Source organism: Zootoca vivipara, chromosome 14 (genome assembly GCF_963506605.1).
Source record: "Zootoca vivipara chromosome 14, rZooViv1.1, whole genome shotgun sequence".
Lineage (NCBI taxonomy): Eukaryota > Metazoa > Chordata > Lepidosauria > Squamata > Lacertidae > Zootoca > Zootoca vivipara.
The window spans coordinates 26,397,227-26,414,502 of record NC_083289.1 but is presented as its reverse complement, the minus strand read 5'-3'; the positions used below and the strand labels follow the sequence as shown (position 1 = coordinate 26,414,502).

The window sequence follows — 17,276 nt, the reverse complement described above, 5'->3', positions numbered from 1 at the left end:
TCCTGTGAAGCAGCAAGTTCTGAGAGACTTGAAGTGGCAAGAAATGGTTGGATGTTGAAGTAAATAGGAAAACAAAATACAAGGGGCAGGGAGTAGCCATTTGGATTTTCACGCATATGCACAAACCCACACCATACTTTTAAAGCACATGTCTTTAATCCTGGGAACTGCAGTTTACCCATCTGTTATGTACTGAGCTGAATCATAGAACAATAGGATCCAGAATCAGCAGTCTGATTGGTCCGCAGGAGCCACCCAATCCAACTCCAGGTGGAAATGAATCTGCAACCTGATTGGCCTGTGTGAGCAGCCAACCAGGCGGCTGGCAGAAGTCAATCCACAAACTGATTGGCCCACAGGTGTAGCCCTGAAGTAGCCAATCACGCAAAGCCCATTGTGTAAATAATGTATATAAGCAGATGGTTTTGGGAAAGGGGCATTTTCTTCTCTTCTTCTCCTTGATGACTATGAGCTGAATAAAGAGCATGAAATTCACTCTCGACTCCGAGTATATTTCACCACCACAGAGCAAACAAACTACAGTTCCCAGGATTCTTGGGGGGAGGCCTAAATGTGCTCTAAATGTATGGCATGTGTGCGGGTGCATTCAAAGAAGGCCTGGAAGTTACTGAGAGCTTCTGAGAGTTGTGCCTCTTCCTCTTCTGCAAGAACTCAGGGAACAACTCTTAGTTCCTTCTATGTAGCTGCTTGACATGCCAAAAAACAAAACCAGTAGGTGCATCCCAATATCCATGGTAGACAAAGCCACACCTGTTGAATCTCTGCCTGCCATACTGCTGCTGAAGACACAGGAGTTCTGGCCATAATGAAAGAAATAGTGACAGCCTTACTCTCAGCCTATGGTAGTTTTTGGCCAGAAGGGGAGCTTTGAATATAAATTTATTTACTTTGCTCTTTTCACAAGGACTGGGCTGATGCTGGTGGGTTGTTTTTTTTCCCTGATGTGTGTTTTTTTTCTAAACTTGCGCTGCCAAAATTGACAAGTCTGGAGGAACTGGCAAGTCTCTGAATATTTCACTTGCTGACTTGGCAGAAGCTTCCTTGCACATTCCCAGAGCTCCTTTAAATACTGGAAGCTTCTCTCACTGTAGCTGAAATGCAGATTATAAGCCAATGTGCTGGACGGTTTTAAATAACAATACCAAAAGCGATGCCAGTGGTGGAATGCCAAGGGAAGCTGTGCGGGTGGCTGTTCCTTGTGAGGGATGGAGACCAGGGCACACGAGAGCCAAGAAGATGTCTGGGGAACTGCCAAACAGCTCCCAAAATTACACATCAATTGCCTAATATTCCGGCCATCAATGATTCAGCATCAAATTTAGGACTTATCAACACTCATCTTTCCTCTGATCTTTCCAGGCAAAGTCCGCAGTTTAAAGCTCCATGTCTGAGCACCTTTTTTTATTGATCTGGAGCTTTCCCAGCAAATACTCGCTCTTTAAATCTGAATTGGATCAAAAGACAGTTATGGAAAACCCGAAGTGATGTTTGCTCTGATTGTAAAAAATAAAATAAAAAAATTCAATGCATTCCTATGGGATTCGCTAGACGAATTTTTCGTTATAAGAAAAGAAGACCTGTGGAACGAATTAAATTCGTCTAGCGAGGCACCACTGTATTAGGAAAAAAATTCACTAAAATGCTGGTGCTTTCTTGTGTCACACCCGAAGGTGAGATCTTTAGCATGTAGAAATGTGTGTATGCCTCAAGCATACCTGTACAAATATCTTAGCGCTCATTCATACTTGTACTTGACCCATTTTTTATCATACTGTGTACCAATTAATTCCTCTGGTTTGAGAGCTTTTCTCATTGTTCCATGGCTGTTGCTTGCAAAAATCAATTTTTATCCATTAAATCAGATCTTTTCAGACACTCCAGAGGGAAATTTGGCATAAGTGAGCTTTAATTCATCAGGTAAAATGGGATTTTTGCAAGTCACTCACAGCCAGGGAACAACAAGGAAAGCTCTTGGACCCAGGGGGAAAGTGTGGCTGAGCCCTTAGAAATTGCCAACAGCTCCTTTATCGTCTCCCCCCCCCCAATGACCAGGATGGGATTTTGCTTGGAGCTGTGGGTGCCTACGACTGGAACGGAGCAGTCCTCAAGGAGACCAGTAGCGGCAAAGTCGTTCCTCACCGAGAATCCTACCTCCAAGAGTTCCCGGAGGAGCTGAAAAATCACGGAGCTTATCTGGGTAAGAGGAATCACCAGCAATTGCTGGGCAAGGGAAATGTGTCAAGCTCCTCCCTTCTGGACCTCAGACTATGCCAATTGCTTAAAGGTAAAGGTAAAGGGGACCGCTGACCATTAGGTCCAGTCGCGGACGACTCTGGGGTTGCGGTGCTCATCTCGCGTTATTGGCCGAGGGAGCCAGCGTACAGCTTCCAGTTCATGTGGCCAGCATGACAAAGCTGCTTCTGGCGAACCAGAGCAGCACACAGAAATGCCGTTTACCTTCCCGCCGGAGCAGTTCCTATTTATATACTTGCACTTTGACGTGCTTTTGAACTGCTAGGGTGGCAGGAGCTGGGACCGAGCAACGGGAGCTCACCCCGTCACGGGGATTCGAACTGCCGACCTACTGATCGGCAAGCCCTAGGCTCTGTGGTTTAACCCACAGTGCCAGTTATTACCAAAAGCCAGTAAACAGTGCATTAGAAAGAAAGAAAAATAGATGATTCAGGTTAAAACAAAATAAATCCACCAGGTTATAAGGCCAGACAAAATAGAAAACCTTTAGCAGCTGGGTGGAAGGGTAAAGCTATTCATGGAAGGTGAGGCTTCTAGCCATGGTGACTCTCTCTGCCTGCACAGTCGGAGGCAGCAGTGCTTCTGAGTGGGTCCCACTTGCAGTCTGATCCAGCAGGGCTGTTCTTGTGATTCCCCCTGCATAACATGCTACCTTGTTTTCTGCCTGCCTTCCTGTCTTTCTGTCTGTGTGCGCTGCAGGTTACACCGTCACCTCAGTGGTGTCGACAAGACTTGACAGGATTTACGTCGCTGGAGCGCCCCGCTTCAACCACACGGGGAAGGTTATCATTTTCACGATGCACACCAACCGGAATCTGACCATTCACCAGTCTCTGAAAGGAGAGCAGGTAAATTAGGCAATGGAGGCCATTGCTTTGGGGTTGCAGAAGATCTAAACAAGTCAGTTAGTCCAGTATGAGACCGATCATTTCGCTATGTATACAGTATATACAAAGGTCCGTGCCTAGTCCTCAAGGAATGCTTCTTTCCATATGAACCTACCCAGACCCTGAGATCATCCTCTGAGGCCCTCCTTCGTGTGCCCCCTCCTCAAGAGATTTGGAGGGTGGCAACACGAGAACAGGCCTTCTCTGCAGTGGCTCCCTGTCTGTGGAATGCTCTCCCCAGGGAAGTTTGCCTGGCACCTTCATTATGCACCTTTAGGTGCCAGGCAAAAACATTCCTTTTAAACTTGGCCTTTGGTTAATCCGATTTACTTCCTATGCCCTTTTAAAAATGCTCTTTTGGGGGGTATTGGGAGGCTTTTAATGTTTACTAGATTATTTTATTTCATTTTTCTGTTTAATAGATTATTTTATTTCATTTTTCTGTTTAATAGATTATTTTATTTCATTTTTCTGTTGGAAGCCACCCAGAGTGGCTGGGGAAACCCAGCCAGATGGGCGGGGTATTATTATTATTATTATTATTATTATTATTATTATTATTATTACTGTAGGTATTTTGTGGTATTTTGTGGTTTTATAACTTGATTTTATTCTGCGAACCACCCTGAGACCCCCGGGTATAGGGCTGTATATAAATTCAATCAATCAATCAATCAATAATAATCTGAGCGTCCACTGCGACAATTCATAGAATCATAAAATTGTAGAGTTGGAAGGGACACTGAGAATCATCTAGTCCAACGGCCTGCAATGCAGGAATATGCAGCTGTCCCACACAGGGATTGAACCCAATGGCATAGGAAAGGGGGGGGCAGAGGGAGCGCATCGCCCCTCGCACCATCTCTGGCAGGGTGACAAGAGGGCACCCCATGGGGGTGCCATCACGCTGTCGCAGCCGCATGCGAAAGATCCTACGCTCGTGGCTACACCCTCCACTGCCACCTTTTCACCCCCACAGCAAGGACAGAGGGGCGACAGGAGCAGCAGCCGGCACGGCAGCAGTGGCAGCAGCAGTGGCAAAGGCCACCACCTCCCCGAGGCATACCATCCCCGCCCGTGTCTGCTCTTGCTCTAACCACCACCGCCTCAGAGTCACTGCCACTGTCTTGGGCAGAGTGGGGTGGGGTGGGGGAGGCGTGTGTGGGCGAAGAGAGGGAAAGAGAGCGTGACCTGCCTGGCTCTCCCTCTCTCACACACCCAATGCCTGACTCTTCTGATGGAGCAGGGCAAAGGGCTGGGCGCATGAGGCAGAGGGAGTGAGCAGAGCCGCACAGATGTTTGCGTCGCCATCAGCAAACTGCCCGTATGGGTGGCGGCGGCTGCAGCCGCGAGCAGGCGGTCCTGCCACCGTACGGGCGGTGCACACATGCTTCGTACGTAGCGGCGCTGTGCATGCACCGTGTGGTCGGTTTGCCCCACCCCAGGTACCATTCATGCCTCATTCACCCCTGATTGAACCTGCAACCTTGGTGTTATCAGTACTATGCTCTAACCAACTGAGCTATCCATTTTCCATAAGCAAACCACAGAATCCAATGCCTGGAGAATCTCCAGTACCATTTTAAAGCAAAAAACCCACCCTCATTCCCCTGTGACTGCAGAGAAATGTGTGGTCATACTTCTGTACTAACTCCTTCAAGAGGTTGATGGAGCAGGCGTAGTGAGTGCCATCTTTACAACCTCTCCTCCGAGGAATCCATTGTTGCCAGTGGCCGTCACTATTTGCTACAACAGGAACAGGGAATCATGTTCAACCCAAGGGCCACATTCTATTCTGGGCAACCTTCCGAGCGCCATGTGCCAATGGTGGGTGGGGCCAGAGGCTAAAGTGGGCGGAGCAACACATGTAAATTTTGTGCTTGTACAGTAGGCTAGTTTCAGCACTCACTCAGCCATTCCCCTCTCTTGTGAGAGGCATTGCCAGAGATTAGGGGCACACTCTAGCCAGGCAAAACCACTTGGGGGCGAAGAAGGTGAAGGGTGTGGCCTGGGGAGAGTTCTAGGGGCCAGATAGAGAGTCCTGAGGAGCCACATTCAACCCCCAGGCCTGGGGTTTCCCACCCCTCTCCTACACAAATGAGGCCCATAGGTACTTTAATTTGCTAGTATAAGGCCTATCGTCTCTTGGTTTCAGTGGGTGACCTTGAGTTTTTGCATTTTCAGATGCTTGGGACAGCCAAATGGGGTTAGACAGCAATGCCATATCTTCTAGATACCTCAGCATAGACACAATATTGTCTGTAAAGATGTTCCATCCTGGAGGTCAGTCAAGAAGCTGTTAGACTTGAAGATTGCATTTTCCTTGCTGCAGATCAGCTTGGATCCCATCATAAATAAATTAATCATTCTCATCATAGTCTTTGGGCAAAAAAGGAATGAACTCAGGAAGCAGCATCATAGAGACAAGCCATGAGTATGATCCTTAATCTTCCAGGATCAAAGTTTTGAGTCTGCCTTTCTTTGTTCCCGAGGGAGATGTCTAGACAAGGAGATGATAGATTGCTTCCGTTTCGAAATACCTCTCATTCCAATGGGATCATTTAAGATGCCATTAATTTCTCGGAAGCAAATGGAAATATAAAGACACACAACACTCTAGCACTCGTTCCATACATGCACACACATGTCAATGTATTCTTTTTTTCCCAGATCGGTGCCTACTATGGAAGTGAAATCAATTCTGTAGATATTAATGGTGATGGCGTCACAGACGTTTTGTTGGTTGGAGCCCCAATGTATTTCAGCGAAGGAAGAGAGAGGGGGAAGGTGTATGTCTACACCCTAAGAGAGGTAATTTACTTGGTCTTGTTCCCTACAAGCACAAAACAATTTTTTAATTTGTTTACATTCCCCACCTCTTATAGGGGAAGGGCCATAGAGGCTCAGCAGCAGAGCACCTGCTTGGGTTGCAGAAGGTCCCTGGTTTAATCCCTGGTATCTGCAGGTATGGCTGGGAGAGAGCCCTGCTGGAGAGCTGCTGCCAGTCCATGTGGACAGTACTGAGCTAGATGGACCAATGACCTGACTCAGTATAAGGCAGTTTCCTATGTTGGTTCTAAAATTAATTGCCAAAACGGGGAAAGGCCATAGCTCAGTGGCAGAATATCTGCTTCGCATCCAAGGTTCAGTCCCTGGTATCGTGAGAATGTCAAACTGGACATGACTTTAGTTTCACTTATACAATTAATGTACAATGTAATTTATTAAAGGTAAAGGTACCCCTGACCGTTAGGTCCAGTCGCGGACGACTCTGGGGTTGTGCTGTCATCTCGCTCTATAGGCCGAGGGAGCCGGCATACAGCTTCCGGGTCATGTGGCCAACATGACTAAGCCGCTTCTGGCAAACCAGAGCAGCACACAGAAAGGCCATTTACCTTCCCGCCAGAGTGGTACCTATTTATCTACTTGCACTTTGAGATGGTTTTGAACTGCTAGGTTGGCAGGAGCTGGAACCCAGCAACAGGAGCTCACCCAGTCACAGGGATTCAAACAGCTGACCTTCTGATCAGCAAGCCCTGGGCTCTGTGGTTTAGACCACAGCGCCACCCGTGTCCCATCCATGTAATTTATACAATTGCATACAGTGGTACCTCGGTTTATGAACACAATTGGTTCCGGAAGTCAGTTCATAAACCGAAGCGTTCATAAACCGAAGCGAACTTTCCCGTTGAAAGTAATGGAAAGTGGATTAATCCGTTCCAGATGATTTTTTTTTCTTATGTCCACTGATGGTAGTCATTGTTTGGATGGGGGGGGGGGCTTTTATCCATTTCAGGAGTCAAACAGCCACAGCCATGGAAGCGCTCCCATGGCTCCGTGATGGCCCGGAGCGAAGGCCCGGCCTCCAGGAGGCATCGGAAACATCGGTTTACTTACTTCCGGTTTACAATCGTCCGTAAACCGAAAATTCGTAAACCGAGGTGTTCGTAAACCGAGGTTCCACTGTAATTAAAATTGGGTTGCCATATGTCCGATTTCAATGGTGGAAGTGTCTGGGGGGGATTTCCAAAAAGCAGCTTATTTCTCAAAAATAGCTCAACCAATTTGGTGTTTTTCTAAAACAAGCTCAACAACTTAGGGAAATTTCTCTTAAGAAAGCTCAACGATTTGTTTGTGTATGGCTTTTCACTTCTTGAAATGTGGCAACCCTAATTAATTTTAATGATGTAAATAGCAAATTCAGGGAAGCTTGAGCGGAGGGAGAGGAGAAATCAAACACTTTCTCTCCCTGCTGCAGTCCTGACAAAAATTGCCTCTCCAAAGGTCATATTTGCATGTCAAGGGAAACTTCCCCTGGCACCAGTGTAGGCTTCCCTTCAAAGGCAAATGGTGTCTTTAGAGATAGCAGGGGCAGAAAAGCTTGAGCACCCTCTCACTCCAAGTTCTGAGGGTGCTTAAGCTTCCCTACATTAAAAACTTTTATATAAAATAGGAAGAAAAGAAGAGTCTTCTGGATCGGGCCCTGTCTTGTCCAGCATCCTTTTCTCACAGTGGCCAACCAGATGCCCCAATGGGAAGCCAGCGAGCAGGACCTGAGAGCAACAGCAATTCTCACCACTTGTGATTCCCAGCATTCAGGGACTCACTGCCTCCAACAGGGGAGGGAAAGCATAGCCGTTGTGGCTATGCATACCTGCCAATCCTGGATGGAAAAATCCGGGACCGGCAGCCCGGTGGTGCTTCCGGTGGTGCTTTGCGCTTCTATGGGCACCAGAAAATGGCGGCGCCAGCACCGGAAAAGTGACTTCCAGCGCCAGCCCCACCATTTTCTGGTGCCCATAGAAGGGCAAAGCGGCACCAGAAAAATGGCCGCCGGCAGAAGCAGATTTCAGGGAGAATAACGGGATAAAAACCTATATGAGAGACCGCCGGGAAACGGTAGGAAAAAAGGGGGTTTCCCGGTGAAAACGGGATACTTGGCAGCTATGTGGCTATGTCATCCATACAACTAACAGTTTCCACCTGAATGTAAAGCTTACATTGGTAGAATGAGTATTTGGTTTCCTTTCCTCTTTCCATCCCTTATCAAACAACCCCAATTGTTGTTTTGCTCTTTTTTTTTCTCCTGGCCATCTTTACATATTGCATAAAAGTGAATCATTTTTCTGCCCAGACTGAACTGTAGGATTTCTCTCTCTCCGCAGAGTTGCTTATTTGGGGGCATTTGGCAGGAAAAAGCAATGTCTGTGGGCGTGGGTGATATATAAGCTCTTTTCTTCAAAGGATCGATTTGTTTCCAATGGGACTCTGGAAGATTTGCCAGGCTACCAGAACTCCAGGTTTGGCTCTTGCATAGCTGCTGTCTCCGATTTGAATCAGGACTCCTACAATGATGTCGTTGTGGGAGCCCCGCTTGAAGATGAGCACCAGGGAGCAATATATATCTTCCATGGCTACAAGGAAAACCTCGTACGGAAATATAAGCAGGTAGAGTTCTCATGTAGGGTGAAGGGCGAGGAGAAGAATGACCAAAAATGTCTCAATACATTTTTCTGAGAAAAATTCTAAGATTTTTTTCTTCTTCCTCTAACCTCAGAAAGAGAAGGCCACTGTGCAGAATGTTCTCTGGATATTATCCACCTTTTTTTTTGTGGCAGCCACCATTCCTCTGTGGAAGCCAGGCCCATGCAGTGCAGAGGGGCAGCGGGGTACACTTGCCCAGGGCCTCAGAGGGCTAAGATAGTTGGGGGGGGGCGAGTTTATAACTTTATTCTAACAAGACTCCTGCCCCAGGTCTCAGACAAGCTCTGCATGGGCCTAGTGGCAGCCCCTTAGTTTTGGGACACCCTCCCCACATAGGTGCATCTGGCTTCTTCACTATAGCCTACATCTTTTGGCAAACGCTGAAGAGGCACCTCTTTTTACCCTGACATTTACCTGGGATGGGTGTTTTCAGGGTCCACCCTATTCTGGTGACTCGGATATACAGCTGCAAACATAACATTTTAAGTGTGTTTTAAGTGCATTATACAAATGTGACACTAGATGACAATGGCGAGCTTATGGCAAATTCAATATATTTTTCAAAACGCTTTTAAAAAAAAAGCATTTTCACAGCTTTTTATATATATGTGTGTCTAGATTCCACCTTAATCTGTTTTAACTGTTTTTAATTCTGAATTTTAAATTGTGAGTTGTGACCTGCTGGTAAAGGGCAGGTAATAAATTTAATCATCCTCATCCCAATGTGCTGGAATGAAGCTAAGCCTGGGGCCTTGTGGGGGATGCAAAATGGTGGCTAGGCTGCCAACATACTTGCTGTTATAGAATCGTAGAAGGGTCATCTTTCTTGTGTGTACCCAAATAGACAGGAGTTCGCTATAACACCGGTCCTGAAAGACCTACATTGCCTCCCAGTACGTTTCTGAATGCAATTCAAAGTGTTGGTGCTGACCTTTAAAGCCCTAAACGGCCTCGGCTCAGTATACCTGAAGGAGCGTCTCCACCCCTATTGTTCAGCCCAGACACTGAGGTCCAGCTCCGAGGGCCTTCTGGCAGTTCCCTCCCTGCGAGAAGTGAGGTTACAGGGAACCAGGCAGAGGGCCTTCTTGGTAGTGGCACCCGCCCTATGGAATGCCCTCCGGTCAGATGCCAAGGAAATAAACAACTATCTGACTTTTAGAAGACAACTGAAGGCGGCCCTGTTTAGGGAAGTTTTTAATGTTTGATGTTTTATTCTGTTTTTAATCTTTTGGGAGCGGCCCAAAGTGGCTGGGGAAACCCAGCCGGATGGGCGGGGTATAAATAATAAATAAGTTGTTGTTGTTGTTGTTGTTGTGCCAGTGTGGTGGGGCAGTGCAGTGCAGCTGCCCTCCTGACAACAGAGTCACTGCTGCTTACCTGGATGGTGTGGAGGCAAAGCAGGAAGACAGTGATGGTCGGGGCATCACTAGTGTTAGTGTCAAATTGGTCCCTCCTGCATTCCTGTCCACACAGTCCTGTCCTCGCCTTCACTTCATCCCAGCTAAGCAGGAGCAGTGCTAGGGCTTTTTGCGCCCTAGACAAAAACACCTTCTGGCGCCGCCCGGGCGCATGCGTCATGATGCACGCACGCATACCACTGATGCCCCTGCGTCCCCTCCATTGGCGGGAGGAGCACGGGCCAAGGGGGGAGCTCGGCGCCCTCCCGCCTGTGGAGGGGATGCTTTGAGGTCCTCAGCGGCGGCGGCGGCAGCGCCCATAGCTGAAGGCTTCAGCTGTGGGCACTGCCGCCTCTTACTCGCTGCAGCTGCTGGGGAGCTCACAGCGTCCCCTCCGTGGGCGGGAGGGCGCTGAGCTCTCCTTTTGGCTCGTGCTCCTCCCGCCTGTGGAGGGGGACGCTGGGGGCTCCTCGGCGAGTGAGTGTGGGCGGTCGGGCGGTGGTGGCGGCAGCGCCCATAGCAGAAGGCTTCGGCTGCAGGCGCTTGCCGCCACTACCACCGCCGCTTGCTCGCTGTGGCCGCCGCCGCTGGGGAGCTCTCGGCGTCCCCTTCATAGGCGGGAGGGCGCTGAGCTCTCCTTTTGGCTCATGCTCCTCCCGCCTGTGGAGGGGACGCTGTGAGCTCCTTAGCGAGCGGGTGGTGGCGGCAGCGCCCATAGCTGAAGGTTTCGGCTGCGGGCGCTTGCCGACACTACCGCTGCCGCTGGGGAGCTCTCGCCGTCCCCTTCATAGGCGGGAGGAGCGCGAGTGCGTGCCTTGGAAGGGCGGCGGTGGCGCGGGGGTTTTGCAGGGCAGGCTCGGCAGCGCCCCCTCCATTTTCGCGCCCTAGGCAATGGCCTAGTCCGCCTAAATGGACGCACCGGCCCTGCAACTAAGCAGCAGTGGCGCAACCTCAGCAAGCTGGCAACTCCTACCAACGCTCCTAAGTACCTGCTGGATTCTTTTGGGTACCCACCCTTGCGATAGAGAGAAAATGTGAAAACGTGCCGTCACTTTTGTACAGCGTCTGTTTGCACCAGGATGCTGAACAGGATTCTCCTCTTGTCATTTTTTTCAGAGAATTACGGCAGCTGAAATTTCTCCAGGCTTAATGTATTTTGGATGCAGCATCCATGGCAACTTGGACCTGAATGAAGACAGGCTTGTGGACCTCGCCGTTGGCTCACTGGGAAATGCTGTATTATTATGGTTTGTTATGGAGGATTTATGGCTAGTGGGGCTACTTTTCAGAGCAAGGCTTGTTTGCAGAATCTGACTGCTGGAAGATTTGGGGCAGATAAAAGCAAGCCCTTTTTCACACAGTCCAGTGTTAACTATGGCACTTGCTCCCACTGGAGGCAGTGATGGTCACCAACCCTGCCTCACGTTGAGAAAGGGCCAATGGGGTCTTTCTTCAGAAGGAGGCATTCTGGACAAGGTGGCTAGGAAAGTGCCTGTACCACTGCCATTTCACCACAGCAGCCAGAAGTTCTATTCAAACTTAGGTAAAAATTTAAAGTTAAATTACTTTACTTGATCTACTCAAATTTAAGTTACTTTAAACCCTGACACACACATCTGAATTGGTAATCGAATTTCTGGGTTGGCTCAGAATATCACCAAACTTTTCCTCTTCTCCACAAGGTCCCGCAGTGTGGTGCGGATCAATGCCAGCCTCAGGTTTGAGCCATTCAAGATCAACATCTTCAACAAGGACTGCATTCGGAACGGGAAGGACGCCACTTGCCTGTCTGCATTTCTTTGCTTCACTGCCATTTTCCTCTCAGTTCATTTTCAGACGGCAAGCGTGAGTAAGTGGAGATACCAGATTTCTGTCTAGATTTGCTCTCCCCACAAGGTGACTGTGTCCTATCCTCTCCAAAACTGCTCTTCAGAGAGACTCGGGGGTGTATCTAAGGCAGCACTAAGTTATACCAACGTCAAGGTCTGCTTCTTCCACTGGAGAAACGTTTTGTGCCATTGGAGCCATCTAGGTCAAGAGAACGCATAAGCAAGTTTCCGGTAACTTGGGACTCAGCTACATTAGTCGAAATACAGCATTATAAATGCATTATAACTCTGTGACACCAGGTGGCGATGTAGAGCTGAAATCACAACTCAGTGATATTTTCAACTGTGAGCTTTACATCAGTTTTTTGTAGAGCATTTTTTTATAGCTGTGTAGATCCAGCCTTGCTTGCACAGTGCATTTCTGCTAGCACAACTGTTGTGTTGGATCCTTCTGTTGCGCAACATTAAAACTGCAAGAATATGCGGCTGTCCCTTACAGGGATCGAACCTGCAACCTTGGCATTATCATCAGCACCATGCTGTAACCAACTAAGCTATCTGTTCTCACTATGGTTCTGTAATTCACTGTGCATGTGCAAATCATTTTGAATCAATCATTTCAGCACTGAATTACAACATCACCATTGACGAGCGACGGTACATCCCACGAGCCCATCTGGATGAGAATGGAGACAGGCTCACCCACAAGACGGTTACATTGTTTGCAGGGCAAGAATGGTGCGATAAGCTGAATTTTCATGTCTTGGTACGTGTTCAGATCTCTAAAAGTTGAACTTCCTTTCCAGGAAATGCAATTTAGTCTTGAGTTGTGCATTCAAAATACCACAGACCAATTGTTCGTTAGTGGACCAGGAAATGTTGCCTTATATGCCCAGCTTTGTGTAACATCTCTTTGAAAAAATAATAATAATCATGCAGCAACTACAGAAATGTTTATGAGCCACTGTGCTCACACATACCTGTTTAGATGAGTTTCCCTGTATAGTTTACCTTGAGACAATGTCTACTTGCCACAGGAAACCAGATTGCATGTCTTTTTACAACTCTGATGAATAGTTAAGGAGAAACTTTTCCCATTCAACTTATGCTTGTTGGGCTCTTGTTGCAAAAGTGAAAACAAAGGGTAATGGTGATTACTTTCTCCTATCCTAGGACACAGCCGATTATGTGAAGCCAGTGACTTTCTCTGTCGATTATGCACTGGGTAGCCCTGAGGACAATGGACCAGTCTTGGATGGCGGCTGGCCTACCTCGCTGAAAGTTGTTGTGCGTAACTGTCATTACATTGGAGGGAAGGTGGAGAGGCAGCCTTGAAAACATTTCAGTGGATTTTGTCCATTGATCTGTTTGGGAACTTTCCCCTATAGGCCGTGTCCAAGAAATATTCAGGACAAGAGTTTGGCCTTCCAGGGCCAGGAGCCTGAGAGTAAGAGGATTGGGAGGGAGGGGTATGGCAGGTCAGTAAAGTGTAGGGGGCAGAGGAATGTGGAAGAGCAGACCAGGAACCAAGATGTGCTGTTTTTATTATTTTACTGGTACTTATTTTTTTACACTTATATCCTGCATTTCCTCCAAGAAGTTCAAGGTGGGTGTACATGGCTCTCTTCCTCCCCCATTTCATCCTCACAACAACCCTGTGAGATGGGTTAGGATGAGAGGTAGTTACTGACCCAAGGTCACCCAGTGAGTTTCTTGGTCTTGTGGGAATTTGAACCCTAGTCTGACACTCTTCCCAATACACCACACTGGATCCCATGCATATTTACAGCAAAAAGTGGTTTGAAATTTGTATAAATCAATCAGTAATAACTTGCTAGGCTGCCTAAACATATGAAAGGAGGGCGAGCCTGTTGTTTATGGAAGTCACCTGGTCCTCATTTTTCAGTCCAGACGCTGAGACATATGAACTAACTAAATTGCCTCTCTGGGCTTCACATATGGGTTGGGACAACCAGAAAGCCAGCAGATGTATTATGTGTGTGGTCAACCTTTCTGCACAGTGTCATGCCTGGCACAACATCAAATCCTACATATTGTTTCGATGTTTTTTTAAAAAAGTATTGTACAGTATTGTAATTCGGGTTACCCCGAACTGTCCAGGGTGCCTAGTTTACAGACAACTTCTTTATCCTTCCATATAAAAACCAGAGAATCCTCAGAGGCTTGCAGGGTGCCATTGACCCAGGAGAGGGCCTGCTCTGTGGTGGCCCCCAAGCTGTGGAATGCCCTCCCCACAAAGGTGCATCTGATACCTTCATTATACAGCTTTTGGAGGATACTGTAGATGCACCTCTTTACCCTGGCTTTTGACACTTGAGGGTGTACATTTTTAGGACCCACCTTATTTTTTATGATTGTCAGTTGTTTTAAACTGGTCCGAGTCGAAGCAAAATAGAAAAAAATTCCTTCAGTAGCACCTTAAAGACCAACTAAGTTTTTATTTTGGTATGAGCTTTCGTGTGCATGCACACTTCTTCAGATACACTAGAAACAGAAGTGTTAGACCCTTATATATATATACAGAGGGTGGTGGGGGTGGGTGGGAATGGGTGATGGGCTGATGGGAGTGGTAAACCTGAGATGGCTGTTAACGACTGCTGATTACTGCAATTAGTCCTGGGGGGGGGGAGCAAGGGCTGTTTCTAGTGTATCTGAAGAAGTGTGCATGCACACGAAAACTCATACCAAAATAAAAACTTAGTTGGTCTTTAAGGTGCTACTGAAGGAATTTTTTTCTATTTTGTTTAAATGTTGTTACCTATCCTGGGAGCTTAGGGCGAAGGTTGGGGAATAAATACTTTCCCTTCTTGCTTCATAGGTACCTTTCTGGAATGGATGCAATGAGGACGAGCATTGCATCCCTAATTTGGTCCTTGATGCTAAAACTGATATCCCAGCTGCCATGTGAGTAGCTCATCTGGAGTGAGAGGGATTTGGGAAATCAGATTGCAGGGTTACCACTCTTAGAACAGGAGTGGGGAACCTTTGATGCTTCAAATGTTGCCAAACTGCAACTGCCATCAGCCCCAGCCAGCATGGCCCATCGCCAGGGAGGATGGGAATTCTAGTTCAGCAACACCTGAAGGGCCAAAGATTTCTCACACTTATCTTATAGGTTATTGTGATGTCATCCTGAATTTGGTCATTTCTTTTCCTCCTGTTTGCAGTACCTTTGGGGACAAAGCAGAGCAGATTTGGGTTGGGAACCATATCGGGAATACAGCATAGGATTTGGGGGATCCTGGCTACTTTTCTTTCAGAGTACAAGTGGCAACAGCATTATAATTTTATTATTTGTTTGATTTCTGCTCCTCCAGTTGAAATCCATGGGTGGTGTCCAGTATAATTAATCACCATGCCAAAATTTCTTTAAAACATCCCAAACCCCATTTCTTTAAAACTACAGCCTAGAAAGGGATGCTTAATTCCCAAAGACCTGGCAAAACAAATACAGTCATACCTTGGATCCCGAACACCTTGGTACTTGTCTGTTTTGGCTTCCAAACACCGCAACCCCAGAAGTGAGTGTTCCAGTTTGTGAACATTCATTGGAAGCCGGACGTCCGACGGGACTTCCACGGCTTCCGATTGGCTGCAGGAGCTTCCTGTAGCCAATCAGAAGCCGCTACCACTGTAACCATCTTTATGTGGTGCTGAAGGACAGCAATGAGAGGCACAACTGTATTTCCCCAGGGAGGGAGTTCTAGCCTCTGGGTGCCACCACTGTGAAGACCATCTTGTGGAATCCCACCAACTTCCCAGTGCTGGCATTGCAAGAAAGCTTTTTTTAAAAAAAATGTGTGATTAACATGTGTAATTTGGCCTGGTCTCTATACTGAGCTTGTGAAAATAAATTGGGAGCACCCTTTCTAGTTTAAGAGACCCCACATGAGCACGTCCGATAAGAATGCCATGTAGAATATGAATGCCTTCCTTCCAGGTCCATGGTCTTACATGCTTCACTGTTCAGCCTCTTGCTTTAGCTCTGGGCCTTGCCTGTTTCTTGTTGGCACTGCAGTGTGACCAAGGCACTTTGGGCATTGACAGGGTGCCCCCTGGGAGACTGTAGGGAGTCTCCTTTGTGCGCAGTTGCAGGGAGGGTGGACACTTCTCCTTGGGCTGCCGCCTTTAACGTTTGCTCTTTTCATAGGGAGTATTGCAGACGCGTCCTGAGAAAGCCGCATTCGGATTGCTCCGCCTACACGCTGTCTTTTGACACCTCCATTTTTGTCATAGAAAGTGCCAGGAGGAGGGTGGCGGTGGAAGCTACGCTGGAGAACAGAGGAGAAAATGCATATAACACCGTTCTAAACATTTCGTTCTCGAGGAACCTGAAGTTTGCCAGCTTGATTCAGAAGGTAAGGAGTCTCTGAATGGAAGGAAGGAGAAATCGCAAAGGAAGAGAGTACACAAGTAGCCAGCAGTTGCGGGGTCAGGCTTGCAAAAGAGGTTAAAAATAATATTAAAAATGTTCCTTTGGCTATGTTCAAAGCAAGAGGAAGAACAAGCAAGTGGTAGGTTCTCTGTTCTCTATTGGCTGCTCATCCGGTTCTGTCCTGGGCCTGTTGTTGTTCAACACCTTTATAAACTGCTTGGATATAGGAAATGAGGGGCTGCCCATCCAGTTTGCAGAAGACACCAAACTGGAAGGGGTAGCTAATGCAGAGGTTGGATGCCCACTTGTCATGGATTCTTTAGCTGTAATTCTTGTATTGCAGGGGGTTGCAACCCTTCCAACTTTATGTTTCTATGATTCTGCTATTCCCCTACAAGGAAAGGTTGCAGTGTTTAGGACTTTTTAATTTAGAAAAGGGCCTTCTTCAAGCAGTGCATATTTAAACTATGGAACTCACTTCCACATGAAGTTGGTGCTGGCCACCAACTTGGATGCCTTTAAAAGAGGATTAGACAAACTCATGGAGAATACAAGCTATCGATGGCTTCTAGCCAGGATGGCTATGCTCTGCCTCCACAGCTGGATGCAGTAATGCTTTTGAATACCAGTTGCTGGAAACCACAAGGGGGGCCTTTTATGCCCAGGTCCTGCTTGCTGGTGTCCCATAATCGGCATCTGGTTGGCCACTGTGAAAACGGGAGGCTGGACCAGTTTGGCCATTGGTCTGATCCAGTAGGCTCTTTTTAGGGTCTTATGAGCTTTTGCATCGCAGGGAGTAAAGACCAAGCGGGACGTGATGTTGACTGCAACTGTGCATTTACCATGTCCCTGCCACCCGCGTGCTAACCTTTCATAAAAGAAGAATCTCAAACTGATGCAGAAGTGGGGGAATTGAATTTAGCCTCAGGAAAAAAATGAAAAAGCAACCTTGCCAAAGTCATCCATCCTCATCCCAGACACATGTTTTTACTGTGTACCCACTTCTGGC

General features: G+C 47.4%; 1 protein-coding gene across 3 annotated transcripts in view; it reads left to right on the top strand.

Annotated features, from left to right (window-relative positions):
• The window catches only part of ITGA11 (integrin subunit alpha 11), a 100,262-nt gene that overhangs the window by 47,285 nt on the left and 35,701 nt on the right, over window positions 1-17,276 (top strand). For all 3 annotated transcript variants that reach the window (XR_009558515.1, XM_060282367.1, XM_060282368.1), the window contains 10 exons: window positions 2,074-2,218; window positions 2,974-3,122; window positions 5,832-5,972; window positions 8,406-8,609; window positions 11,159-11,289; window positions 11,725-11,891; window positions 12,495-12,637; window positions 13,045-13,158; window positions 14,711-14,796; window positions 16,043-16,250. Coding sequence is in view for 2 of the 3 variants with exons in the window: in XM_060282367.1 (XP_060138350.1) it covers window positions 2,074-2,218; window positions 2,974-3,122; window positions 5,832-5,972; window positions 8,406-8,609; window positions 11,159-11,289; window positions 11,725-11,891; window positions 12,495-12,637; window positions 13,045-13,158; window positions 14,711-14,796; window positions 16,043-16,250 (1,488 nt within the window). In the remaining variant the exon portion in view is untranslated. The remainder of the gene's footprint in view (window positions 1-2,073; window positions 2,219-2,973; window positions 3,123-5,831; window positions 5,973-8,405; window positions 8,610-11,158; window positions 11,290-11,724; window positions 11,892-12,494; window positions 12,638-13,044; window positions 13,159-14,710; window positions 14,797-16,042; window positions 16,251-17,276) is intronic.